This window comes from Myotis lucifugus, unplaced genomic scaffold, assembly GCF_000147115.1.
Source record: "Myotis lucifugus unplaced genomic scaffold, Myoluc2.0 scaffold_621, whole genome shotgun sequence".
NCBI classification, from domain to species: domain Eukaryota; kingdom Metazoa; phylum Chordata; class Mammalia; order Chiroptera; family Vespertilionidae; genus Myotis; species Myotis lucifugus.
This window is the reverse complement of record NW_005871669.1, coordinates 190,350-211,465: the sequence shown is the minus strand read 5'-3', so window position 1 is coordinate 211,465 and position 21,116 is coordinate 190,350. Positions and strand designations below refer to the sequence as shown.

General features: G+C 52.7%; 1 protein-coding gene and 1 non-coding gene across 2 annotated transcripts; both read right to left on the bottom strand.

The window, feature by feature from the left end:
• Positions 1 to 5,192: 5,192 nt before the first annotated feature.
• Positions 5,193 to 20,480, bottom strand: PGD (phosphogluconate dehydrogenase). Its single transcript, XM_006104918.3, has 13 exons — positions 20,357 to 20,480; positions 19,641 to 19,716; positions 18,190 to 18,369; positions 15,942 to 16,007; positions 15,194 to 15,312; positions 13,648 to 13,717; positions 10,728 to 10,862; positions 9,703 to 9,892; positions 7,213 to 7,343; positions 6,879 to 7,012; positions 6,029 to 6,128; positions 5,785 to 5,907; positions 5,193 to 5,690 (listed from the first exon to the last, which is right to left on the bottom strand). The coding sequence occupies exons 1-13, from the start codon at positions 20,362 to 20,364 to the stop codon at positions 5,571 to 5,573; spliced, it is 1,452 nt and encodes a 483-aa protein (XP_006104980.2). The 5' UTR covers positions 20,365 to 20,480; the 3' UTR covers positions 5,193 to 5,570.
• Positions 6,186 to 6,328, bottom strand: LOC111823692. Its single transcript, XR_002826768.1, has one exon. It is a non-coding gene; the product is annotated as a small nucleolar RNA SNORA79 (small nucleolar RNA).
• Positions 20,481 to 21,116: the final 636 nt, after the last annotated feature.

The following is a 21,116-nucleotide window of genomic DNA, read 5'->3' as shown; positions in this document are numbered from 1 at the left end:
CTTCGCAGTCCATCTCCAAGCTCGCCTCTGCTTTACTGGGCGAGGGGCCTGGGCTGCCCGGGCACGCTCCTGCGGACCCCGGACCAGCTCAGTGCCTGGCGCTGTGGTTAACACCAGGCCGGGAAAGGAAGAATGTGCGTGTTTCCCCAACATTCTTTTTTTAAGAGAGAGCGAAAGGGAGAGTGAGACAGCCATCGGCTGCCTCCTGCACGCCCCCTGCCGGGGATGGAGCCCACAACCCGGGCATGTGCCCTGACCCAGAATAGAACCAGCAAGCGTTCACAGGATGATGCCCAACCCACTGGGAACACCGGCCAGGGCTGTTCCGCAGCATTCTTTACGCTAACTTCCATGCAGCTCTAACAAGTTGTTTTTGTAATTCAGCCACCAACAATAGTGTCAAAATCAGACCACGGATAAATGTTGGGTTACTATTCCATTCAGTACTCGCTGAATGTCATAGTAACCAAACATTTATTTTCTCAATGTTTTGTGCCATTTACAATGTAAAGGCTCCAGACAAGGTACACATTAACAGTCAACAAATCAAACCCCGATTCGTAGCACTTGCCGTTTTCCATGGCGTAAAAACTCCCATCATTGCCAATTTCAAACTACTGTGGGTCAGTGGTTAGAGCATCGTCCTGTCACCAAAAAGGTCTTGGGCTCAGTTCCCAGTCAGGGCACATACCTGGGTTGCAGATCCAATGCAGGGCCCCTGGGGAGTGTGTGCAGAAGACAACCAATCCATGTTTCTCTCTCTCTCTCTCTCTCTCTCTCTCTCTCTCTCCCCCCCCCTTCCCTCCCTCCCTCCCACTCTCTCTGAAATCAATGAAAAAAAAATCCCCTGGTGATGATTTAAAAAAACAAGAACAAAGCAGAAATCACACTGGGCTTCCGTTAGATGTCTCGCCCGGCAGTTTCTCCCATCTCAGCTGAATCCTAAGCGGTGGAGCTGAGGAGGCAGAGCTCAATATACGGAGATATTAGGGTTGATTATTCACGTAACCTAAGGATGTTATTCTTCAAATAATCTGTAAAGGGTTCTTGGAAACACAAGGTTCTAATGCATTTAAATTGCCAGCTTTAGAATGATATCCTCTATGACACTGAGCGAAAACAGCTTGCAGACCGGTGTTACCAAATAATCTTATTTTTGTTTAAAGGAAAAAGCATACAGATCTCTATTGGGGGGGGGGGCGATATTTGAAAGGAATAGAAAAACAGCAGGAAGAATAGATGACAAACACAGTTAACTTCTGAGCAATGTGTCCAGGAGAAGGCAGATAAGGGCTCTCAAATTTTTCACTTTATACATTTCTGTAATCTGCATTTTTAAACAAGCTCATATTTCTTTTATAATTAAAGGTAAACACATAAGCCACTCCTCGTCCTCTTCATCCTCGTAAGTCCCCCGCAAAGTGTGCAAAGGGCTGAGAAGGAGAGAACCTCTTTCTGGAGGAATGGGCCTTCTGATTAATTTCCACTTCCTCTGAGAGACAGGCACCCGTGGCCTCTCCCCCCACCACTCCCCGGGGGAACCCCAGTCTCCAGTCTCCAGTCCTCAGTGCCACAGGGGACAGACCTCTGGCGGGACTTCCCTCATCCGTGCCCCTGCCTTAGCAGGCCCTCTCTGCCCTCCTGTAGCCCGCCCTGCTCCCTAACCCCTGCAGCTGGGGGAGGAAAGAGGGTGGGCTGGGAGGGAGGGAGGTGGGGTGGGGTGGGGTGAGGAGGCGGTGAGGAGCTCCTGCCTAGGGCAGACCTGGGTTCAAAGCCCAGCCTCTTTCACCAGCTTTGTGACCCTGAGCAAGTCGCAGAGCCTCTCCAAGCCCCGGTCCCTCCTTCTGAAAGTGGGGGTCACAGTGCCAACCCCGCGTAGTTGTGAGGTTTAAATGGCTCACATAAGTGCTCGATAAATAGTAACAACTGCTTCCCAGCCCTTTCTGTGCTTTGTGCCTTGCGTGTGACCTCATTTTCAAGCAGTTGCTTCCCAGGGCAAAAGAACATCATTCTAGCGGCTCTTGTGGAATGCCAGGCACTTTAGACTCCGACGGAAAAGGCCCAGGGCTGAGCTATTGCATTACAGGGAAGGAGTATATGTGGTTGGAAGATTGACCTCCTCCGGGACGGAGTGAGTTCTGTGTACTGGCCACCAGATGTCAGCACCGAGCCACGCCAGAAACCGAGGCGCCGGTGAACTACCTGGCTTGGTAGGCGCTCACTTTAGCTCTCAGCTGCCTTCAGAGGAAGGTACCCCACCCCCTTTTATATATGAGGGAGCCGGGCCACAGGTGGAAGGACTTGGCCGGAGATAAAACTGCTAGGAAGTGGCAGAGCCCAAACGTGATCATGAGCAGTCTAACTGCAGTCTCTGCTCTCACCATAAATAAGACACAGACAGACATTTGCGGTTTTCTGAATCCCTTTGGCTGCATTAAGAGGGGACCATAAGCATTTAGGGCAACAGCAGTTGTCACTCACTTTCCCTGACATTGCGCTACAAGGATGCCGATTCCCAGATCCATCTCCATGAGCTGTTGTATGTGTTTTGTAAGCTCATGAAGTCAGAACTTTTGACGTTTCTCATCCTTAGACAATGGCACCCGGCACAGTGCTTGACACATAGTAGGTGTACAATAAAGATGCCGATGAGTAAATGAAGCGCACGCATTGAGCACGTGGACTCTGGCGCCAGATTGCCGGGTTCAAATTCCAATTCTACAGGAGCTATGTGACCTGGGACAAGTTACTGAACACCCAGGTGCTTCGTCTGTAAATTGGGGATAATAATGATAGTACCTCCGTCAGAGGGTGTTGTACTAAATGAGTGAATAGAACAGTGCCTGGCATACACTCTGATAGCGACTACATTCCTTTTAAAAAATATTTTTAATTGATCTTTTTAGAGGGAGAGAAAAATCGATGTGATGACAAGACATCGATCAACTGCCTCCTGCACACCCCTGACGGGATGAACCCACAACCTGGGCGTGTGTCCTGACTGGGAATCAAACCAGCAACCTTTCGATGCACAGGATGACACTCACCCAACTGTGCCACACGGGCCAGGATGCCACTATAGTCTTATACATGCTGTTTATACTGTATGAGATCCTAAGTAGGGCCCAGGTTCCCAACATCCCCATGTAGCAAATTGCCCTTTTCAAGGGAAGCAGATGTGGCAGATTTAAAAAACAAACCAACCCAAAAATAAATAAATAAATAACAAACCAACCCAAAACAGTGTCTCCTGACCCACTTGCTCCTCTACCTAGAACCTTGCCACTCCGCCATGGAGAGAAAGTCTAACCCTCCTCCCCTGGCATCTGGGGGCGTATCTCTCTCTCCTATTGTCATGCGGTGGAAACAATGCTGTGACACCCCTGGCTAGGTCTTAAAGGGCAATGCGTGTCCACTTTGTCCGTGGGAACACTCCCCTTGGGAGCCCTGAACCACCCAGTAAGAAGTTTGCTGAGCCTGAGGCCACCTTGCGCTGAGGTGGCCCAAGGCCACGTGCATGGCGAGGCTGATAGTCCCAGCTGAGGTCCCAGCCAACAGCCAGCAGGTACCACCAGAATGAAGACAGACACCTCCAAGTGACCCGAGCCACGGAGTCGCCCCCAGGCTTCCCAGTCCTCCTAGCTCGGCCCAGACATTGTGGGACAGAGAGGAGCCCTCACCCCACCCCCGCCCCTCACTATTCCAAATTCCTAACCCAGCCCTAGCTGGTTTGGCTCAGTGGATGGAGTGTCTGCCTGCCGACTGAAGGGTCCCGGGTTCAATTCCGGTCAAGGGGATGTACCTCGGTTGCAGGCTCCTCCCCAGTCTAGGCCCTGGTTTCTCACATCGATGTTTCTGTCTTTCCCTCTCCCGCTCTCTCTAAAAAAATCAATGGAAAAATATCCTCGGGTGAGGATTAACAAACTAACAAATTCCTAACCCAGAGAATTAGAATAGTACAGTGGTGGCTATATTATGCCACTGAGTTTGGTTATATGCTGTTCAGTAGTAACTGGAACAGCAAATAGGATGACTAGATTGTAAACATGTTATATACTGAACATAGTACACTCATGTGCCACTTAGTTATGGGGATACATTCTGAGAAATGTGTTGTCAGGAAGATTTCATTGTGCGAACATCGTAGAGGCACTCACACAAACCCTGATAGTACAGCCCCCACACACCTGGGCTGTGTGGTGCACCACTGACGTATATGCCGTCTGTCATCCACCTAGATGTTGCCGTTATGCAGTATGTGACTGTATACATCCTGAGGGTCTCTATCCCTCCTAAAAAGATGGCTCCACATCTGCCTCTAAGCATGTGTAAGACCTGCCTGGCTGAGCTCACGCTGCAATGCCTGGTCAGGGCATATACCCAGGTTGCGGGCTCGCTCCCGTGTTAGGCATGTGGGAGGAAGCCAATCAATGTTTCTCTCTCTCTCTCCCTTCCTCTCTAAAATCAATTTTTAAAAATGTATTTACAACAGCTGATCATTTAATGAGAAGGACTATCTCCCAGGTCAGCTCCCTGCCCCCGCATCCTTCTGAGAGATCGGCGGTCAGATCAGACACCAGCTGTGAAAGCACAGATGCTGGTGCTCTAGTCTCAGGCCTCCCTTGGGCTCTAACGCATCCAGGGAAGCCTCCCGGAGCTTAGCTGCTGAGAAAAACCACCACGTGGGAACCAGCCATCCACAGGGTCCGCAAGTATGCTATCTTCTGACGAGATGAAGGGACAGGCCTGATTCTAGGGGCCGGCTTAGGATGCTAAAAACCCACACCAGACCCATGGGCCCACGAAGAACTGAACAGAAAAAGTCAGGCCTGGCAAAGAGCATGAACCAGACCAAGCTGAGCCCATCATTGCAATGTAATCCTCCAAAATGTTTATCGTGAGATATCCCACATTAAGAAGGCATAAGAAATGTTACAATGAACATCCGTATCCCCACTGCCCAACTTAGGAAAAAACAATCCATTCAAGTCCCCTGTACCCCTCACTCACTACCACCTCCTCGTCCTTCTCCCAACTTAATCCTTATCCTAACTTGGATGGTTCTTGTATTATTCTGGAATCTTTTCTTAAAACAAAAAGGAAACAAAGTTAGAAGGAAACAAACTGGATTTGAATGTCAGGCAGCGGCCGAAGACCTTTCCGCGATGGGGACGGGTGTGTCAGGCACCAAGTCTGGAGGAAGACGAGCTTTATTAGGGGAGGAAAGGGGCACTCAGCTGTATGACACAAAGGTCCCAGCAGATCCCACAGGCCCTTCCCTTCTCCGTGACCTGTCGGGGCCGACTCGGGGCCTCCCAAATCCACGGGACCCGTGGACAGTGACGGCGTCAAGGGGCTGCTCCTCCTGTCCCGTCAGTCCAGGAGGCAAGGGCAGGGGCACGGCTGTTCCCACAGAACTATCCACAGGAAGCGGGGCGGGCTTTTCAGGAGCCTCGTACGGTACTTTATTTTGAAAGATCTGAGCGGAGCGCAGGGCACAGACCGTGGAAGCAGTGCTGTGGGGCAAATGGAATGTCCCTGACTATGGAGTGCGGTGGGTGCGGGACGGACTAGGCGTTGTATGAAGACGACGACACGCTGCCGCCGTGGCCTGTCCAGTTCGTGTGGATGAACTTTCCTGGGCTGGCTAAGAGCTCGTAGGTGTGAGCCCCAAAGTAGTCCCGCTGAGCCTGGAAACGAGAAGAGGTTGGTCAGGATCACACGCAGGCGCCCGACCCGCAGGCACCCGCCCAGTGAGGGCTGCCACCTCCTCCCAGCGCTCACCTGGATCAGGTTGGCTGGCAGCATGTCGTGTCTGTATCCGTCATAGAAGGAGAGAGCAGTGGTGAAGCAGGGCATGGGGATGCCCACCTGGACCCCAGTGCTGATCGCCCGCCGCCAGGAGTCCTGCGCGAGAGACACAACGCCCACAGACAGGTAAGGGCTCCAGCCAAAATGACGACTTTCATCGATGCCCCAGAGCAAAGCCCACCAAACGAATGCCCACGCCACCGCCCTGGGTGCCCACCTGGCAGCTTTCGACGGCTGACTTAAAGAAGTTGTCCAGCAGCAGGTTCTGGAGTTCTGGGTTTTGGTCAAACGCGTCTTTTATCTTTCCCAGGAATACGCTGAAATAATCGAGAGATGAAGTCAATGATCTTTTTTTTTCTTCTTTTTCCCCTTACTAGTGTTTGATTCCGCAAATTTCAGAGAACAAACAGATAATCCCATTATCCTGATATTCTCTGAGTGAAGAAAATCACTTTTACTTTACGATGACCTGAAATCCTAGTGCCAGGCCTGCAGGCAGGAGGAGGAACGGTCATCGAGTGCCCAGCGGAGAGCAGGGGAGAGAAGTTGGAGGCGGACACACACCCTAGAGGGGTGCAAAGTGGCATTTCTCAGCCGGAAAGCCAGCTGTGAGCTCCATGAGAATACAGAGCAAAGTCCCAGGAGGCAAGGCCAGAGGGCAGGATGGTGCTCACAGAACTATTTGTAGCCCAGCCAGTGTGACTCAGTGGTTGAGCGTCAACCTATGAACCAGGAGGTCATGGTTTGATTTCTGATTGGGGCACATGCCCGAGTTGTGGGCTTGATCCCCAGTAGGGGGTGTATAGGAGGCAGTCGATCCATGCTTCTCTCTCATCATTGATGTTTCTAACTCTCTCTCCCTCTCCCTTCCTCTCTGAAATCAATAAAAACACATATAAGAAAAAACAATCCAGTTAGAACTGCTGTCCAGGAAAAAGTGACGTGACCATCTAAACTGGTCTTGTGGCCAGTGCCCCTGAGGGGACAAAGCGCACCGGCTTCACTGACCCCGTTCATAGCCAGGCCTCCCTTCTCCGCCCGGCAGCCCATGTCCCGCCCCCACGGACCTTCTGATGATGCAGCCCCCCCTCCACATCAGGGCAATGCTGCCATAGTTGAGGGTCCAGCCAAATTCAGTGGCCGCCTGTCTCAGCAGCATAAAGCCTTGAGCGTAAGAGATGATCTTGGACGCATAGAGGGCCTGAAGGACGACACGAAGATTAGAGGTGCAATTAGCAAAGCGGCCGCCGGTGCCTGCTGGCCTTACCTAGAGCAGCGCAGGTCCCGGGACCAGCTGGACTGAGTCCACCTCCACCCCGTGGCCTCGGTAAGGTCTCCCCTTCTTCCCCCCGCCCCCCACCTTCCAAGGGACAAACTGGCCACTGCCAGGGACAGGCCCACCTTTCGAATGTCCTCCAGGAACGACTTCTTATCCCCGTTGAACTGGGTCTTCTGAGGACCCTTCAGCTGTTTGCTGGCCTGAATCCGCTCGTCCTTCAGCGAGGATAAGCATCGGGCGAAGACTGCTTCTCCTGCGTGGGGGAGGGGATGACATATTACCAAGTCCACACCCAACCCAGGGGACACGAGGACACAGAGTGGAGCAGGAGTTTCAACTGTACAAAGAGCTGAACGTCTCAACTTTAGGCCACAATTTCACCCAGACCACAAAGAACTTTTATAAAAAGCTCTAAACAGTTAATTTCATTAAAACCTCCAAGTGAATCTTCCAACATAAATACAGGTATTCAACCACGAAGATCAACATGACATTCAAAGGGGAGTTTTCAGGAAAAAAAAAAAAAAAGAGGTAAAACCATTATTATTCAAAATTACTGAGGATTGGTTCATGAGTAGAATTTCAATTTCAATTGCAAGAACTTTTATTTTAAAAAAAATATATATGTTCTTATTGATTTCAGAGAGAGGAAGGGAGAGGGAGAGAGAGAAATATCAGTGATGAGAGAGAATCATTGATCGGCTGCCTCATGCACACCCCACACTGGGGATCAAGCCCGCAACCCGGGCATGTGCCCTGACTAGGAATCGAACTGTGATCTCCTGGTTCATAGTCGATGCTCTACCACTGAGCCACGCTGGTTGGGGCAAGGACTTTAATTTTTCAATGTCACCAAAGACTCAGTTTATGTTGAAGTACTAACTAGCATCAATTTGAAACTACAACTTTGAGAAGTAACACTTACACTCTCACCCTTCAAAAAACTCCGTTTTCTAATCCCTGCACAGGCAGACCTCAGAGAGGCCAGACCACCGCGATACGGTGAGCACTGCAATCAAGCGAGGCGTCATCTTTTTGCTGGTGGAGGGTCTTGCCGTCCATTTGTAAAAAATGCAACACCTGCCCTGGCCGGTGTTGCAGTTGTTTGCAGTGTTGTCCTGTGCACCAAAAGGCTGTGGGTTCGATTCTCGCTCAGGGCACATACCTGGGCTGTGGATTCGATCCCTGGTTAGGGTGCATACAGAGAAGCAACCAATGGATGTTTCTCTCTCCCTTCCTTTCTCTCTAAGATCAATGAACAGATCCTCAGATGAGGATTAAAAAAACACAAAATCCGAAGCGCAATAAAACGAGGCGTGCCTATAGTTCAGTGTTGAGTGTATCCATGGTAACCACCAAAGTTTCACAATGTTACTTCATTGGCATGAGAAACATTTCAACACAGTATTTTAGTATTAAGACATTTAGAAGCTTCCAACATCATCCCTTATAAAAACAACTTGCTCAACTGGCAACTTATACACAGCGAGAGGAAGGTGTCTGTCCACGCTCTGCCCCTGCAGTGCCCACGATGACCTGGCACTTGTGGGCGGAAGCTCTGAGGAACTGGCGCAAGGAGGCGAGTGTGGCGAAACCCTTCAGGGAGCCCAGGGCTGGCTGGAGGACTGGCGCCCCCATTAGCTCCGCAGACAGCGGCACCCACTCAGGGACGGGCCCCGGCCTGCCTTCGACTGGTAGGAAGGGTGCAGTCTCTACAGTGAGGGGAGGATTCCTTCTGAGACTGTAACTCTCTTACATGTGAGTCAGCAATCAATCAACTGCTCCCAGCTACTGCCCCCCTGGTCCCCGCCTCTGGTGTCACTCAGATAAGCTAAAAAGCAACCAACTTCCTCTTCCTTCTTCTTCTTTCTTTAATACATTTTATTGTTTTTACAGAGAGGAAGGGAGAGGGACAGAGAGTTAGAAACATCAATGAGAGAGAAACATCATTCAGCTGCCTCCTGCACACCCCCTACTGGGGATCAAGTTTGCAACCAAGGTACATGCTCTTGACCAGAATCGAACCCCGGGACCTTCAGTCCACGGGCCGACGCTCTATCCACTGAGCCAAACCGGTTAGGGCTCCTCTTCCTTCTATACCAGCCGTGGGCAAACTACGGCCCGCGGGCCGCATCCGGCCCGTTAGAAATGAATAAAACTAAAAAAAAAAAAAAGACTGTACCCTTTTATGTAATGATGTTTACTTTGAATTTATATTAGTTCACACAAACACTCCATCCATGCTTTTGTTCCGGCCCTCCGGTCCAGTTTAAGAACCCATTGTGGCCCTCGAGTCAAAAAGTTTGCCCACCCCTGTTCTATACAGAGCAGGACTAAGCAACCTGCATCCCTCCTTAACCGTGGGTCTTACCACCACAGTTCATGGTAAACCGAGTGGAAAAAGTCAGGAATCAGAGGAAGGAGGCGAGCAGGGAGGGAAAGGCAGCCTGTCTGCCAGGTGTCTGTACCTGCCACCTCCTCAGAAGCCTCCCCTGATTGCCCGATCCAGATGAGCCTTTCACTAACATGCCAGGCATGCTGACACCTATGTTCCCAGGGCCATCACGTTCCCACCACGGCGAGACGAGGGGTCCAGGCAAAGGCGCACGTACCGATGAGGGTGACGGGCACGCCGTACTCCAGGGCTGAGATGGCAGTCCACTTCCCCGTGCCCTTCTGCCCCGCACTGTCCCTGATCTTGGGCAGCAGGTGAGTGCCGTCGCTATCTTGGAACTTGAGAATATTGGCTGTGATTTCAATCAGGAACGAGTCTAGCTCTGTCTTATTCCATTCCTCGAACGCCTACATGCAAGACATGAGAGAAGAGTTTAGCCTCCTGTCTTCCCCTCGGTCAGTGTTGACTGAGGCCCACAACCTGCTCACCCCAGGCTCGCAGGCTCCTGCGTGGCGGGTGCAGCTGAACACTGCGCTCCCACCAGCTGAGGCGGACGCTGACCTGTGATGCCGCCTTTCTGGTCACCCTGCCTCCCTCAGAACAAGGGCTCCCTCACCTCGCTCAGGTGTCTGTACCTGTCACCTCTCAGAAGCCCTCCTTGGCTGCCGGTTCGGGGCCTGCCTCTCCTTCACAACAGCGTCAGGAACTAGCTTACTATCCGTGATTAACCACAGCTGCCCGTCCGCCAGCTCCACGAGGCCAGGACTCGTGTGGGTTCTTTCACTGTTACATCCCCACCACCCAGAACAGCGCCCAGCATGCAGTGAGCACTCGATGCACATGCTGAAGGAATACGCTAACTATTACGTAAACCAGCTAAATGTGAGCACGGAAAGAAAAGCACTGTTTCTATGAAAACTGAGTTACACTGTTTTGGAAAGAATAAGGGCAAGTTGGTGAAACATGGTAAGTGGGGGTGACACAAATTTAAAGATTAGAAAAGGATGTACCTCCCACCTGGGACAGCGGAGGCCCAGTGAGACGTGCATGAAACGGCAGAGCCGACACTCAGGCTGGGTGGCTGTGGCGGGAGCTTCTGGCTCAGGGAGTAGCCATCTTATTTCACAGCCCATAACCGAGGGCTTCCCTTAAATTAGGCCGAGTCCGCCCTGGCTGCCAGGATGCCCGGCAGAGGAGGAACGAGGAAGGCCGTCCTGCCACTACGGGAGCGGGCGCACTCACCTGTGCCATCTCGTTGTGTTCCATGCCCAGGACGTCCTTCATCAGGTGGTAGGCCTCGCAGATCAGCTGCATGTCCCCATACTCGATCCCATTGTGCACCATCTTCACAAAGTGCCCGGCTCCCTCCTCTCCCACCTGTTGGGGCCAAGCACCAGGGCGGTCAGAGGGCAGAGGACACACCAGAAAAGCCCACATCAAGCTCTTCAGCAAGACTCCCTCCCCTCACAGAAAGCAACAAGTGTGAGCAATATTTATAGTATCCTATCCTATATAATAAAAGGCCAATGTGCAAAGCGACCAATCAGGGGAATGACTGGTCGCTATGATGCGCACTGACCACCAGGGGGCAGATGCTCAATACAGGAGCTGCCCCCTGGTGGTCAGTGCGCTCCTGCAGGGGGAGCACCGCTAAGCTGTCAGTTGGACATCCCCTGAGGGCTCCTGGATTGCGAGGGCGCAGGCCAGGCTGAGGGACCGCCCCCCCCCCCCCACACACGCATCTTGTGCACCGGGCCTCTAGTTTTAAAATAAGAATCAATATGTAACGACTCAATGCAAGGTTCAATACAGTCCAATGCTAATTTAAACTAACTCCAAATTCATTCCTCTAAAGCAGCGGTTCTCAACCTCTGGGTCGCGACCCCTTTGGGGGTCGAACGACCCTTTCACAGGGGTCGCCTAAGACCATCCTGCATATCAGATATTTACATGACAATTCATAACAGTAGCAACATTACAGTTATGAAGTAGCAACGAAAATAATTTGATGGTTGGGTCACAACATGAGGAACTGTATTTAAAGGGCCAGAAGGTTGAGAACCACTGCTCTAAAGAGTTTTCAAAATCGCCAAATTCGCTGAAAGCACCTATAGCTCTTTAGCCTGTATGTCTGTTCTTTTTCATTGTTATTAAAAGCAACTCCCCACTCCCAGTAAAAGTCTTCCTTTCTCTGAGGTGACCACTCCTCTAAAAACTGGAGGCTACAACTTGGCCAGTGGAATCACATACTTTTAAGAAATACATGCATGCGCTGTAGTTGTTTCTAATGGCTGAGAGGTGAAAACGACCTTAGATCCCAGGTCTGGCCCTCAATCCTGCAAGCACAGAAATGTGCTCTTGCCGGGGTCTCATAGTTGACAAGATACTGATTTTATAACAAAGCTGGGAAGATGTATAACATCACAACACAGTATATGAATTTATGATGAGAACTTCAGCCATGGATCACAGTGGTCACAAGCGTCAGTCCCATCATCACACTGTCCCTACAGACAAGCTACCTGGGAAGCCCCGTTACCTGGGACCTGCTTAGTGGGCAAGGAACCAGACGAAGGGAGGGACAGGGCCAAACACTGAATGGTGCTGGACTTGTCACACGCACCCATCACCACCTGCCCGTGAACCAGACGCCTGGATGACCAGCAGTCTCTGCTGGGACGACTTCCTCTGTCTGCTCCCACTGCTGACCTACCCCCTCTGATTTTGACACTTTCTGTGGCCATGAAGTGATATGGCTAGTAACACCTTGCTTCACCCCATCCTTCCTGTAACTTCAAAAATGAAGGGGAGTCCCTGCTCTCTGTGTGCACACCCGCTTCCTAACACCCTGAGACTGAGCCGTAAAGCCATGGAACAGCACCCGACAGAATCAAGATCCGTAAGGGCATCTACTGTTTTTTGTTCCTGATTTTCTGTGTGTCTACAATGCATTACTGTCACTGTACTTGTATTTTAAGTACTCGCTCTATTGTCAAGGAATGAAAGCTCCCTTCCCAATCCTTCATACTAATGAGAAAATTAGTCCACACTCCTAATCGCAGCCCTGGACTCTCCAACCCCCAAGTGGAATATGGTTAAACTCAATGAGCACTGGCTACACTATCAGGACCGTTTCGTGCTGTAGCTAAAGCCACCAGCACGGCCAGCCCAGGAGTAAGACTTCCCTCCTTCCTCATAGGCCTCAGACCTTGTTCCGCTTCTACCTTTTACTGCACATACAATTAATCTATGCCGGGCCAGCGGGCTCAGTGGTTGAGTGTCGGCCTAGGAACCAAGTGGTCACCGGTTCAATTCCCGGTCAAGGCACATGCCCGGGTTGAGGGCTCAATCCTCAGTGGGGTAGGGTGGGGGAGGTGCAGGAGGCAGCCAATTGATGATGTTTCTTTCTCATCGATGTTTCTATCTCTCTCTATCCCTCTCCCTTCTTCTCTCTAAAAATCAATAAAAACATTTTCTAAATAAAAAATCTAATATAATAAAATTGCTCACACAAGTGCTGATATAAAACGAAAGAGATGAGGAGCTAGAGAGACCTTGAGACCGTCCAGGCCAACCCGTCTCCCAGGTGAGGAAGCGGGAGCCCTGGGAGGCACAGTGACTTGCCCAGCGCCGCCCAGGGAGTTCACGGAGAGCCAGGGCTACCACCGGGGTCTCTAGCCTAGTGTTTCCTCATCCATGTGGACAGAATTCACTTCAGCAGCAACACAAAGTACAGGGAGGAGGGGAGTGTGAGTGCGACCGGCCGTCTCCACGCTCAGGGCAAAAGGCCGGCCACTGCTCAGGCACAGAACACCCACCAGGGCAAGCACTCCCCACTTTTGATGTTGACACCCCTTCCTCAGCCATGACGAAACACGGCTAAACATCTTACTTCACCCCATTCTTCCTGTTCCTTTTTAAGGAACCCGTCTCTTAGTGACTTGGGGAGGGCTGCTTGTAATATCAACCTCAAGGTTATGAACAGCCCGTCAGATACAAGGACACGTGCAACAGACATGCCTTTCGGGCATCGGCTGTGCTAGCGACTTCAGGACTGAGAGCTTTACGCCACAGAGCCAACTGCTGGGACCCAGGCGGCCCGTGCACTTGGTCCTGTCGGCGCCCACGCTGCCGACGGGCGTGGAAGGAGCCCAGCACTTGCCCAGTCACAGCAGGGCTCTCCAGTTCCTACTTTCGCAGCGATGCTCTGGAAGATGGTCTTGATGTGAGGCCTGTGGAAAGAAACCACACAGGTCAGCTGCTGGGAGAGGGGCTGAAACCCAGATTAAATACTCAAGGATGCCCCACCCCAATCCTCTCTCTAATAGGCGGTGGAAGCCCATGAAAAAGTAACCAAGTGCCCAGGCTCAAGGTAAACCAGTGGGAGGCTGCAGACTGACGGGGCGGCAGCATGGGCAGAGCTCGGAGGAAACCTCCATCGCACTGGCAGGAGCGCCGTGGCTCCCCAGCAGCCACACGGGCTCCTGGAGACCCTGTACTGGTCAGGAGCACAGGGACCCGGGTGTTTCCAAGAGCCACAGTCACCCTTCGTCCCAGGGAAAGCGGCGGCTCCTCACGCCTCCCACCGCCCCCAGGACATCACCTCTCCTGACGCATTTCCTTCCCGTTCTCCTCACCAGTGGCCAACAAAGGGTTTGGTAAAGACAAACTCTGACAGGGCTGGGACGTTAACGCTCAGGCGAGGGGCTAAGGCGGCTACACCCTGGACCTTAGGCCTCACGGAACGCTCACCGTTCGAGGTCAAAGCGCCCCTCTGCCCCCGCCAGCGAGTGAGCCTGCGCCGGAGCCTCTGCTGTCCCCGCGTCCTGCGTGCTGTACTGTCTGCACCCTGACGGCCACTGGGCCCCAGGAAGGGCTTTCACGCTTCTGAGAAGCAGGAAGGCCTCGCTTCTAGATTTCACACAGGGAGAACCTGACTTACTGACCCGAGAGGCAACTTCAAGAACAATCTTCCCCATAAAGCCTTCCCCTTTAATGCCTGGTACAGTTTGGAATATTGGACAGCAGCTCATTCGAGAAAGAGCATTCCCTCCACAGCTCCCTCAGAGGGGCCCTTCCTCCCCCTCCCTCTCCTGCCCAGGCCTCTGCAGCCTCAGGAGGGGGTTCCCGGTCCAAGGCACGCAGAGTTGGTTACCCGCATCTTTTCACCTGGCTTTGCTCTCCTGCTCGCCGCCCCCACCCATCTTCACCCCCTTCTCTTCCGTCCCGAGACCTCCCCTTCGTGGCCGCCCCTACCTCTCAGATCCAGCACAGCGAACAGTGAAAACCGTGTTTTTTCCCAGTCAAACAAAACACTCCCACTCCATTCCCAGGGAAAAGAGAGGCCCCGTCAGATTTTTCCATCCCTCACTATTATTAAATCAAGTTATTTTAGGAGCGCCCATCAGTTAAGGAGGCAGATCAGACCCTAAATCCACACAGTGCACAGGACATCCGCTGAGCGGCTTCCTTAAAGCCTCTGGCCCTTTAAGTCTACTTAGAACTTCATGGTCAGTCTTGGTGGGAATAACAGGAAAAAGGGGCAGAGGAGGAAAATGCACATGTTTTGTCAAGGCAACAACACGTACACACGAGGTATTTGCCGCATCTCCTAGCGCCAACGCAGTCACCACGGAAGGGCTCAGGGCTCCACATTCTCCAGGTCCAGGCCCCCCTGTGCTGAACACGGGGGCGCGTTTGGTACTCACCAGGCGGCTTTGTTCCCTCCGGGCATGAGCGATGGGCCGTACCGGGCGCCGTCCTCTCCGCCACTAACGCCACTCCCCACAAACAAGATCCCCTTGGCCTTGAGGTTTTGACATCGTCTCTACATGAGAGAAAAATAACTTCTTTACGCTTCCTTAGAGTAAGATGCTCCCAATGGAGGAGCGGAGGGTGACGAGTAAGGAGACCCAACATTTGACATGAAGTGACCCCCAGATCCGAGCATCACCCGTCAGTGGAGAAATGCGATCCCCTCAGTTTGGGAGTCCAAAGAAAACCCAAGGAAGGTGGATAGCTGCCCTCTCCCCACAGGGAGTGACTAAGCCACACACACTCTCCCGCTCCTGGGAGAGACCTGGGAGGACCAGGCCAGTGAGCGCTGGTTTAGTGCAAGCGGACCGGCTGCTGCCCTGCACTGAGGCTGGGCGGGACCTGACTTCCCCAGCATGAGAGCATCAGCACTGGCCCTCGACCTCGCTACGTGCTAACGGGTCACGCGCAGGAGGGCGAGGAGGGGAGCTAACCGTAAGCCCTCGCCTGCGGCATCTAAGCTGCAGTCATTCCAGTTACACGTGTGGCCGATGAGAGCCTCTTCCGTCAAGCACGTCTGAGCAGAAAGAGGCTGAAGACGCACCAGAGCCGGCGCCACGGGGGACAGCCGCCCTCAGGTGCAGGGCTGACACCTTTCCCAGAAGGCCCTCCGAGCTGGGGGAGGCGGAACTGAAGACTTACTGTGGTGTCCCTGTATTCAGAGTTGCCCCCATCAATGATGATGTCACCGGCGTCCAACAGTGGGACCTGCAACCAGGCACCAGCATTAGGTGGACCAAAGACAGGAAAGACAAAGTAACAGGGCACCCCCTTAGCCAATTAAAACAAACCAGGACTTATCCCAAATACCCCCGGCCTGAAAGTATGATTACTTAACTCTCAATAATGCCCCTGTGGCTAGAGCCTGTTTAAAAGCTGAGGGCTAGCCTAGCCGGTCTGGCTCAGTGGATAGAGCGTCAGCCTGCGCACTGAAGGGTCCCAGGTTCGATTCAGGTCAAGGGCACATGCCAGGTTGCGGGCTCGACCCCCAGTAGGGGGCGTGCAGGAGGCAGCCAATTGATTATTCTCTTTCATCATTGATGTTTCTAACTCTAACTCTCTCTCCCTCTCCCTTCCTCTCTGAAATCAATAAAAATATATTAAGAAAGAAGAAAAAAAAAAGCTGAGGGCTAGCAAACCAGCCAGAATCCCCTGGTTTCCACAGGCTGTTACTGCAGAACTGGTTTCAGTATCTGAATAAACACTTCCACCAGTTTCCCTTCATCCGGGAGCTTCTCTGAGGGGAAAGCAGGTGCTGGCAGAGTGCTGGCAATGAGGGTGTCTCTGTTTACTGTGGGAGAGGAAACCCCCAGTAATACAGGGTGCTCTTTCCCCAGAGGGGGCTGAAGGAAGGGCCCGGGGCATCCCAGAAACAGGCTGTGACAGTGCTTCGAGCAAGAGCTGCTGGTGCCCCATCGGCAGCTCCTCGGCCACAGGCTCCCAGTGAGGCAGAGGCCGCCAGTCCTTCAGGGGGAACACGCTGGGGAAAGAACAGACAACCAGCCAGCCTGAGGCGGACTGTGATGACCATCCACAGGAACGCCCACTACCCCAGCCCTGGGGCGGGTGGAGGAAAGCCCCCAGGAGGCATCCAACCACACTGCGTGAAGGAACCAGGCGAATCTGACACCCACCACCTGGGCGGAGGACCAGGGACCAGAGCCATAGCCGAGGCCGTCTCCGGGGGACTCAGCACGAGGCACCACCCACCTGCCCCAGCCCAGCCATCGGTCAGATGCACGTTTGTTTTCCTCCAAAAAAGATGTACTTCCTGAAGCCAACAAGTTGTTTGCTACACAAATAAGTACCCAACATGCAGTTCCCAGGACCCCCATCACTCTCATCACTCACATTAAATCAGACAACCACTTGAGAATTGCTGCTTCAGAGAAACTAAAATCTCTTTCTAAATGTGGACACTAAGGCTTATTAGCGAACAGCACTAAACATTCATAATACACAATCAAAACGAAGTTTCTCTGAATATCAAAGACAGAGCCCTGTGCGATCTCCAGTCACGCACTGCGTAATGCCACTTCGGTCAACGACGGGCCACATACACTATGGTGGCCCCGTAAGGTTATGACGGAGGGAAAAACTCCTGTCACCTGATGTCGTAGCCGTCCTGACATCATAGCACAACTCGTCACTCGCTTGTGCTGATGCTGGTGTAAACAGGTTTGTGCTGCCAGTCGTATAAAAGTATAGCACATACAATTATGTGTACAGTATACACTTGATAATAATAAATGACTATGTCACTGGTTTGTATACTTACTGTACCACACTATCATTATTTTATAGTAGACTCTACTGATCAAAAATGTCTGCTGTAAAGAGTACGCTGCGTTACAGCAGCAGCCTCAGACCTCTCCTGTCTCCTGTGCTTGATTTGATCTCGTGTTGTTTCGTGCAGTAACGTGCTACACAGACTTGAAGCCTGGGAGCACTAGGCTAGATCACACAGCCCTGGTGTGTGGCAGACTACACCACCTTGGTCTGTGTAAGTGCCCTCTGTGATGTTTGCACAACGATGAAATTGCCTAAGAGCGCATTTCTCAGAATGTACCCCCTTCGTTAAGTGGCACATGGCTGTATTATTTCTACTCTTATTAATTAATTTTTATCCACTGTCTCTTGTCCTCAGAATTTTACATATAAGGAATCATTACCACCTGAGGATATGTTGTTACTTACATAGTGCCAATCAAGTTAACCAACACGGAGACATTTAAGCAATTTTTTGTCAGAACTGAGCAGTTCGTATTCAGAACCTGAAAGGAGGGGGTTGAGGGCGGGGAACCTCTTAAGTAAAAAGTGAAACAGCTAAAGGAAAGAGTGAGGAAACTTCTGTCACACTCGCAGCAGCTGGGAGCAGAGCCGGCCTCACCAATTTCTCAATGAAATCATCAACCGCTCGGCCAGCCTTCACCAGCAGGATGATCCGCCGAGGCTTCTTCAGCTTGGAGACCATCTCCTCCAGGGAGTGCGCACCAATCACCTTGGTTCCCTTCGCCTCATTGGCCAGGAAATCATCAACTTTGGAGACCGTCCTGTTAAACACACAGACCTGCGAGGGCAAAAAGCCGATCAGGAGACCGAGGGCATGCAAGACCTGCATTCAGATTGGGGACCGAGTGACGAAATTTCTATCCAGCCCCAGGTTTTGGGAAGGTGGGACCCCCTTTGCCTTTCCCCGCCCAAGTGCTGACTGATCAGCGTAAAGTTCGTCTCAGTGTATGAAATGGCAGAGAACTGAATACGGGTGTGGCAAAAGTAGGTTTACAGTTCTTCCTCTGGAAAGTAATACACTCATCAACAAAATAATAACACAAGGCATGCTCTGTGTTTCGGGTACTCACAACTGCAGACCTACTTTTGCCACAGCCTGTAAAAGTCAACTACTCATGGGCATCTCAGGCTAGAGTCTAACTCAGGGGTCCTCAAACTACGGCCCGCGGGCCACATGCAAATACAAATATTGTATTTGTTCCCGTTTTGTTTTTTTTTACTTCAAAATAAGATATGTGCAGTGTGCATAGGAATTTGTTCATAGTTTTTTTTTAAACTATAGTCCGGCCCTCCAAAGGTCTGAGGGACAGTGAACTGGCCCCCTGCTTAAAAAGTTTGAGGACCCCTGGTCTAGCTGGTTAGAATGCAAATCTAAGAACCAGCTGGTTCCAGACCGACAGCTTTTGTCACTGATAATCCTTGCATCTGAGTCCGGTTCATATTTGCACCTGAACTTCTCACTTTCCCAGCCCTGCTGAGGTGACAAAGTTAGAGCTCTACACACCCAGCAAGATTTCTCCTCCTTCAGATCCCGACAGGATCATTCAGGTTGCAAACTTTACAGAACTGACTGATACAGGTTCTCAATCTGTGGGTCTCGACCCCTTTGGGGGTCGAACGACCCTTTCACAGGGGTTGCCTAAGACCATCCGAAAACACATACTGAATATATAATTACATATTGCTTTTGTGATTAATCACTATGCTTTAATTATGTTCCATTTGTAACTATGAAAATACATCCTGCATATCAGATATTTACATGACGATTCATAACAGTAGCAACATTACAGTTAAGAAGTAGCAACGAAAATAATTTTATGGTTGGGGTCACCACAACATGAGGAACTGTATGAAAGGGTCGCGGCATTAGGAAGGTTGAGAACCACTGATTTAGCAGGACTCTTCTTCCTCGGGGACTTGCGGAATTGGCCCCCCACATCCCCTTGTAAGGCGGTGCTTCTCCTTCCCTTGCAAAACGGGTCACCAGCACTCAGGCTAATGCACACCCAGAACCTGTGGGAGGAGAGCGTGTCCCCTGTGACTTACCACAAAGCCGTGGTCATTCATGTTCAGAATTAAGTTCTGGCCCATGACGGCCAGTCCAATCAGTGCAATATCAGCTCTGCAAGACCAGAGAGAGAAAGGAGGAAAATGTGTCAGCTCCGCTCAATCCATCCCAACTCAGGGACCCAGGGTTCCCAGCTGCTCTGCCCCCCAACTCCCTTGTGCACTTGAGAACCCAGGCCCGCAACCGGCCTGGGAACCAGAGACCACGCCCACTCGAGCGCCGCGGGGCCTCGAGTCCCCTGAGCTCAACTACACGGGCACGTAGGCGGGTATTCGCAGCGTGTGAGCCCCAGTCCATCTGCAATGACCGTCCCAGGGCCCCGCCTCCCACGGAGGGAACAGCCCGGCAGGCAGAGACGCGGGCCGTCCAGCCCCCTCACTCCCCGCCGGGTCGGGCCCTGGCTCCCCTCGGCCATGCCTGCCCCCCACCGCCCCCTTTTCCGGCAACGGGGATCCTCCCGGCCGGCGCCATTGCAAGGAGCAGAGGGCTGGGTCCGAGGGAAAGGCAGGCTGCGGGGCTGGCTCGGGGAGCTCTGGGGCCCAAGCCGGAGGCGCTGAGACCCCGGAGGCCTGGGCTCTGGGCGCCACGAGGCCGGGCTCAGGCGACCCCCGGTGCCGAGGCGACGTCGGGGGCGGCTCCGCCCACCGAGCCGACTCTCGGATACTTCCCCGACCGCCCGCGGCCCGTCACTCACTGAGCCATGGCGGCGGCGGACCCGGCAGGAGCGGAAAGAGGCGGAGAGCGGGGGACGAACTGCACCGCGACCCAGTGAGCGCTGCTGTGGCTCGCCTCCCGAGGCCACGGCCGCGGCTTTCTGGAACTGGCCAATCGGAAGAAAGGGGTGGAGCTATGCCGACACGCCATTGGCCCTCCCAGGCGCCTGTTACACCACCTGAGGCAACGGTCACGCCCACTCCCCGGAGAGACTCGGGAGAGCGCCGAGCGCATCGATGACGTCGCCCAGGGTGCGCCCCGCCTGAGAGAGCGCTGGGTGTGTCCTGACCCGCAGCGGTGGCGGGGGAAGGGGGGCTGGGTGCGGGGACCCGTGGAGGGGCTGGATGGAGCCGCCCGCGGTAGACACCACGCTGGGCCGGGGGCTCTGCTCTGCGGCTCCGTGCAGAATGATGGGTCCGGTTGGGCCGCACTTTCCAGTGTCCCAGGCACTTGGACGCCTGTTGTCCGGGTGTCCATCACTCCTTCCTCCAGGCAGCGATGGGGCTTATGCGTCGTATCGCTCAACTCCGGGCAGGGACCGAGGTGTCACTAATTCGGCATTTGGGCAAGTGTAATGGGTGCCAGGAAGTGCTGGTCCTCACACGATCCCGTGAGCGAGCTGTAGCCCTTTTTGCAGGTGCGCAGAGAGCCTGCGGGGAATGTGCTTGCTGGGGGTGTGATGGGCCGGGTCACTGAACCAGAGGCCAAGTGAGGGCGAACCACCGGTCCAGGGCATTATG

What these genes read in the sequence shown, in the direction of transcription:
- PGD (XM_006104918.3), bottom strand. An exon ending in GGAGGGAACAAAGCCGCCTG is followed by an intron (nt 13,718 to 15,193) that starts GTGAGTACCAAA and finishes TTCTTTCCACAG; the next exon opens with GCCTCACATCAAGACCATCT. An exon ending in GAGAGCCCTGCTGTGACTGG is followed by an intron (nt 10,863 to 13,647) that starts GCAAGTGCTGGG and finishes TGGCCCCAACAG; the next exon opens with GTGGGAGAGGAGGGAGCCGG.